Here is a 6,145-nt window from a genome sequence, read left to right on the forward strand (position 1 = left end):
CTGGAGGTACCGGCTGCTCCCCCCTAGGGCGTCCACCCCTGGGTCCCCCTCCTGCTCCTCCTCCTCCGGCTGCTTGTGCCCCTCCACATCCACCTCCTGCTCTTCCTCCTCGTCCTCCTCCTCCTCTTCCTCGCTGCTCTCCTCGCTGGGGTAGCTGCAGCTGGTGCCGCCGGGGGAGAGGAGGCGGTGCGGGGACTGGGGCGGCGGCGGGTGGCGCTCGCAGCCCGGCTCCTCCTGCAGCAGCAGCAGCGGGGAGGCCGGGTGGTGGGGCCCGCTGCTGGCCCCGTGCAGCTTGGCCAGGCTCTCCGAGTCCTCCTTGCCCCCCACGGGCCGGAAGGCGCTGGAGTGGTGGTAGCCGCTGCCCGCCTTGCGGCCGGCCTGCCCCTCCAGCAGGTGGGGGTGGCGAGCCGGCACCCTGCCCCCGCCGCCCGCCTCCGCCGCGGGGGACGCGGCGTCCCCGCCGCCAGGGGGCGCCTCGAAGAGCGGGTCCCTGCCGCTGCCGGCGCCGCTGGCCGGGGGAGCGGCCGCGGCCGGGGGGGTGCCCAGCCCGGCGGCCGCCGCCTCGCCGCTGGGCTCGGCCAGGTCCAGGAAGGCCTGGCGCAGCAGGCTGGGGCTGTCGCCCAGGGAGCAGCTGAGGGCGCTGGGCGGCTGCGGCGGCGGCTGCAGGTAGGTGGGCACCGGCAGGCCGCCGGGGGCGCGGGGCGGCCAGAACATGCAGAAGGGCGGGTAGAAGGCGGCTTCCTTGCGGCCGGGCCAGAAGAGGCCCGAGAGGCCGCCGGCCGCCTTGTGCGCCTCGCCCGCCGCGCCCTCCTCCTTCTTGTGGCAGAGGCTGAAGGCGGCGGCGGGGAAGCCGTAGGGGTGCGGGAAGAGGCCGCCGCAGCCGGGCAGCTTGTGCAGCACGCCGCCGAAGGAGCCCTTGCTGGGCACCGGGATGACCGGGTAGCTCCGCTGGCTCTTGCCGCCGCCCTCCAGCTCCTCGTCCTCCTCGAAGCGCGCCCGCTTCTGCTGCAGCTCCGGCGGCGGCGCCCCCAGCAGGTGCGGGCTCAGCAGCCCGCCGCCCACCACCGCGGCCGCCGCCTTGACCGAGCCCAGCGGGTGGCACTGGGCGGCCGCCGCCGCGCCGGGCTGGGACGGGGCGGACGGCAGGGCCCGCTTGCGGCTCCCGCCGTTGAACATGGCCTTGACGTCCTCCCAGGCGAAGACCAGCTCGTCCTGGGGGGTCTTGTCCGTCAGCTTGAGGTGGCGGCGCCAGGAGTTGAAGTTGGCGGCGTCGGGCTGCGTGTACTTGGCCTCCGGCGTGCGGTGGGAGTGGAAGATGAACTTGTTGGGCGAGAAGTACATGCTGCAGTAGCTGCACTTGATGCACTTGGCCCGGGAGCTGTTGTAACGGGCCGGGATGAAGCTGCCCCGGCAGCCCCAGGCGCACTCGTGAGACACGTCGAAGGCGAAGTTGTCCGGCAGCTTAGGGGGCCGGTTCTCCCCCAGGAAGGACTTGCAGAGCCGCTCCGCCTCCCGCTTGGTGATCATGCCGCAGCGGCGGGAAGAGATGGGCATGGCCCCGGCCCGCCGCAGGATCTCCAGCTGCACCGGGGTGCACTGCACGCAGGTGATGCCCAGCGCCACCCTCCTGTTGTGGATCTCGTTGTAGCTGAAGTTCTTCAGCAGGGTGTTGGAGATCTGCGCCAGGCACAGCCGCTCCTGGCCGTCGATCACCAAAGACACGATGGGGATCCCGTACAAAATCACCTGGCCCACTTGGTTAGGCTTCATGCTGGCGTGGCTGGCTCTCTGCTGGCTCATGGAGTCCGGCTGGTAGGTGTTGGAGGGGGAGGAGAGCAGGATGTCCGTAGGTCCTGGCCGGGGGCTTGTCGCCATCTCTTCAGCGCTCAGCCTCGGGAGTCTTCTGTGGCCCACTGGAAGAGAAAAGAACATGGGTCTGCTGGGGATGGGACAATGGAGCGAGGGAAGGCAAAAATCACTTCTTTCAGAGGCAGTCCCCAGAACATTTGTCCTACTGCATTATATACCCGCCATCGCGGGCCAACCCGCAACCCAACCGAAGTCCCACACTCGAGTTTCTTCTGCCAGGGTCTGGGACAGACTTTGGTCTATTTACAAGTGAATCGGACTGAGGCAAGTTAAACCTTTTGTTAAAAAACGTGGACGCGGAAAGGTTATCAGACCTGACAAGCGCTTATACACTTATTCCAGTCTAACAAGCGCTGTAAAAGTACAAACGTGACATCTAAAAATGGGAGAGACAAGGTAGGAAATATCTTTTATGAGACCAACTTTTGGGAAAGATATTACCTCACCTTGTCTCATGTCCTGGGACCAACAGGGCTAAAACACCACATCTAAAAAAGTCATTTCACATGCTAGGATTGTTTTCTGCATTCCTACCATACCTAGCACATCTATTGACTTCAGTGGGAGTTCTGAATGGCAAAGAATCTTAAAATGTATTTATTCCAAAACGTATTTAATATGACTCGATTGTCCTTAGTACCAGGTTTAATTCACAATTTTGAATCGAAAGTTTAAATAATTTTCTAACATGAAACGAAATCCACATCACCAACGTAATCCAGTGAGTGGTGGTATTTTTGCAGTGTAAAATCTTCAGTCGCTAAAAAGAAAAATTTGGAAAGCTTCTAAAACAAAACGGAAATATTGTAGTTAAATTTTGGCGCATCACATGTTAAAACTATATTATCTACTGTTTGATCAACGGGATAAATCTGGATCGTCATTCCTGAGACCCAAATACTCCTAAATAGAAGAAGGTGTTTATGATTTGAAACCATTTTCAAATGTTTACCTATTACTGTGTTGACATTAGAAAAGCAATGGGTGTGTAAAGAACGTTACTGAGAAGTGGTTTAAAAATTCGACAAGGTTTCAAGGAAGCTACCCAATTACCACCCACCATCAGCACAAAATATTGAATTGATTGCTTCCGCTTTCTCTGAATGCTATCGGGACGTTTCCTCTGTCTTCAAAAGGTTGATAATGACGTCTTTTCAAAGGCATACATTCCAATATCACCTCAGGTTAGGAGAATAGTCAATTCTTTAATTGCACCAGTTAAGAATATTTTTAAAGCAAATAATAGTTAAAATAAGGATTTAGAATGAATTGTACAGAACCAAACAACAGAAACGCCTATGGGCAAAACTGTTTTTTTTTTTTAAATCTTAAAAACAAAAACAAAAACAACAACAACAACAAAAAAACACACCATCCTCTCTCCCAAGAAAGAACTGGGTAATAACTGAGATAATCAAAGGCTACATCAGTTGCTTAAAATTGTCCTTCTCCGACCATCTCAACCTTATCGTTTATATTTAATAAGTTGCAGGTCATATTAATCTCGGACTTGAAAGATCATAATACAATTCTAATTCTGCCTTTGTTTCATATGACATTACTATTTCACAATATTGCTTTCTCTGATTCTCAGCTTTCATTAGACGGGTGGCCTTCAGGACTGCTGAACAAACCTAGACACGTTCAAACAAGACAGGAACCGAGTTTGTCACCTGGGATGGATCACATACAATATCTCCGGCGGAGAGAGAGTTATTTAATAGGCGATAGCAGCAAAGAGTCCTGTGGCACCTTATAGAGACTAACAGAGGTATTGGAGCATGAGCTTTCGAGGGTGAATACCCACTTCTTCGGATGCACCCACGAAAGCTCATGCTCCAATACTCTGTTAGTCTATAAGGTGCCACAGGACTCTTGGCTCCTTTTACAGATCCAGACCAACACTGCTACCCCTCTGATACTTAATAGGCAATGTGAGACAACAGTTATACCTCGTTCCCCTACACAAACTCTTCAAATAGCTCCCTCATTGACCAACTAAGATTCTTATCCTCTCAGCTACTATGCTGACTTTTACACAGCCATAGACAGGGACCTGAATGAGATTAAGTCCAGCTAGACTTTCCTGGTATGATTTTTCAAGGGTTTTGTGGACCAGGCGTTGTTTAAACCAGTGGAAATGATTTAGAAATCATTTCCCCAATCTTCCCCCTTCTCTTCTCCCCTGCCACAGAGGGAGTGGGAGGAAGCCATATATCAATACTGGTGAAAGATGTCAATAAGATTAAAAAAGGCAATTGGAAGAAAGTAAAAGTTTTGCTCAAGCAAACATCCTATAAAAGGTCCCTAGCACCCTCCCTTTCCCCAATTAATTTAATGTATAACCTGCCTGTCCCTCCCCCCTACACCATACACACACCCTGAACTTCATGCCGAAAATCTGACCAGAGCGAACATTGACCCGAAGAGGCAGCGAGGATGAAATATTTACCTCCTCAAGCACGGTGTTCTTTACATATGTGTCCTCCTGACCGGCTTCCAGGGGGGGACTCAAAAAGGAGGAGGGGTGGGGGAGAAGAGGGAAGAGACATCAAAGCATGTCCTCAAATCAAGCAGGCAAGGAGTCTCGCCAGGTTTCCTCCGCTCAGAGGCAGGGCTGTCCTCTGCGTTGATGATAGCGGAGAATGACGGTTGCAGATGGCGAGCCGGATCAGTCCCGCTCAGCCCCTGCTCTCCGCGTGCGAACGGGTCGGCGCCCAGCCCCGGGTGGAGCGCTCGCTGGAGCGCCTTCCCCTCTGTCTCCGAACTCCAGGCGGACCGAAAGGACGACACCCAGTGGGCACGGTGACGTCACCGGCTCCCAGGCACTCCGCATCCAGGGGCTGGCAGGCTGCACCGGCAGGCGGAGAACGACCGGCAGCGCCCTGACCTCGCCGGCGCCTTTAATGGGGGTTTAAAGTGGGGGCTCAGAGGCGCCCCAGTGCAGCCACGCGTGGCGACCTGCCAGGGCCCCAACCCTGGCAGAACGAGGCATGTCTTCTCCCAGGATTCATGGCAGAAGAGGGTCTGTTGTCACCCGATAATGTAATAGCCTCACCGTGCAATCCATTCTGATTAGACACCGCAGCAGCTCTTCCAGCCCACCTCCCGCTGCTTCCCCAACAGGTGGAGACGGTGCGGGGAGACGTCTTCCCCCCCCCCCCCCACAGTATGGAGACGTTTTTAAAATTACAGCAGAGGACCGATCCCGAGCCCCTGACTCCCTTTTTGCCTGAATTGCAGCATCGAGCCCTGTGGATAATTCCCCTCTAACCCCCTTCTCAAACGTACTTTGAAGAAAACCTGCAAAAAGCCTACGCCCTGCAGACTACTCCCTCCTAATGTTGGTTGAGTATAAAATAAGTCTGTGGATTGCCTCGTGTTTAAAACAGTTGCATTGTCCAAATGGGTAGCGAGGTGACCTGTCTGAGCTGGAGATGTCGCGGGGTGTCTTGAAAAGGGAATTTCGATGGGAAAGAATCCACCGTAACAAGACTAAATAATCCCTTTTGCGCGATTCTTTAAGTAGCAAATCGACGGCTCTGTATATCGTGGCAACACATTTGAACGTAATTTTGTGTATGTATGGATCCTAGGGCCCAGCGCCTCGGGCCCCCAACAAGCGATTAGGGCCCAGTGGTACTTGGCAGCGTACAAACAAGCTCAATGGCAAATTTGCCTAAAGAGAGATTTGAATAAAGAGCGCAGGATATTCATCTGTTGTCAATATATTTGCCCCTTAACTGGCCAGAAGTTAGGGGGAAGTATTACACACGTTTTACCAGAGAGGGAAGAGCGTTGAAAGTTTAAATGACATTTAACTTGTAACTACAACTGTTTAAATGTTTTTGAGTGTTTTAAGCCTTAGCCCTGCCAAGAAATGGGGGGCGGAGGGGAGTCAATTGGAGGATAAAAGCTACAGTTTTGGAAACATTTTGGTTCGGAGAATGAGGATTGCATGACATAGGTGCAATGTAACTTTTCTAACAGCCGACTCCGATAGGCTCAGGCGCAAGAACTGAAGAACAAACGCCCCAAGCAAACTAAACAATCGAATGCAAGCAGCACAGACGTATTGAAACCCAACTTCACGAAGGCTTGTCGTGAAAATGTCCGAAGGAGAAGTATTTTTTTTTTGCACAAAATTGGCAAAAGAAATGAAGAAACGAATATGAAGTAGGTCTTAAACAAGATAGTAAAGTTTGCACTTGTATTTGTCAAGCAGATAATCAACGCTTTGAACTTCCTGACAAAAACAAAGACGCTGGCATTATTT

At 53.3% G+C, this 6,145-nt stretch overlaps 1 protein-coding gene across 1 annotated transcript in view; it reads right to left on the minus strand.

Annotated features, from left to right (window-relative positions):
- The window catches only part of SKOR2 (SKI family transcriptional corepressor 2), a 32,973-nt gene extending 31,098 nt beyond the window's left edge, over positions 1 to 1,875 (minus strand). The window contains exon 1 of the mRNA XM_034774040.1: positions 1 to 1,875. This exon is cut by the window's left edge and continues 219 nt beyond it. Within this exon, the coding sequence (XP_034629931.1) occupies positions 1 to 1,875 (1,875 nt within the window).
- Positions 1,876 to 6,145: the final 4,270 nt, after the last annotated feature.

The sequence above is a fragment of the Trachemys scripta genome, chromosome 6 (genome assembly GCF_013100865.1).
Source record: "Trachemys scripta elegans isolate TJP31775 chromosome 6, CAS_Tse_1.0, whole genome shotgun sequence".
Classification (NCBI taxonomy): domain Eukaryota; kingdom Metazoa; phylum Chordata; order Testudines; family Emydidae; genus Trachemys; species Trachemys scripta.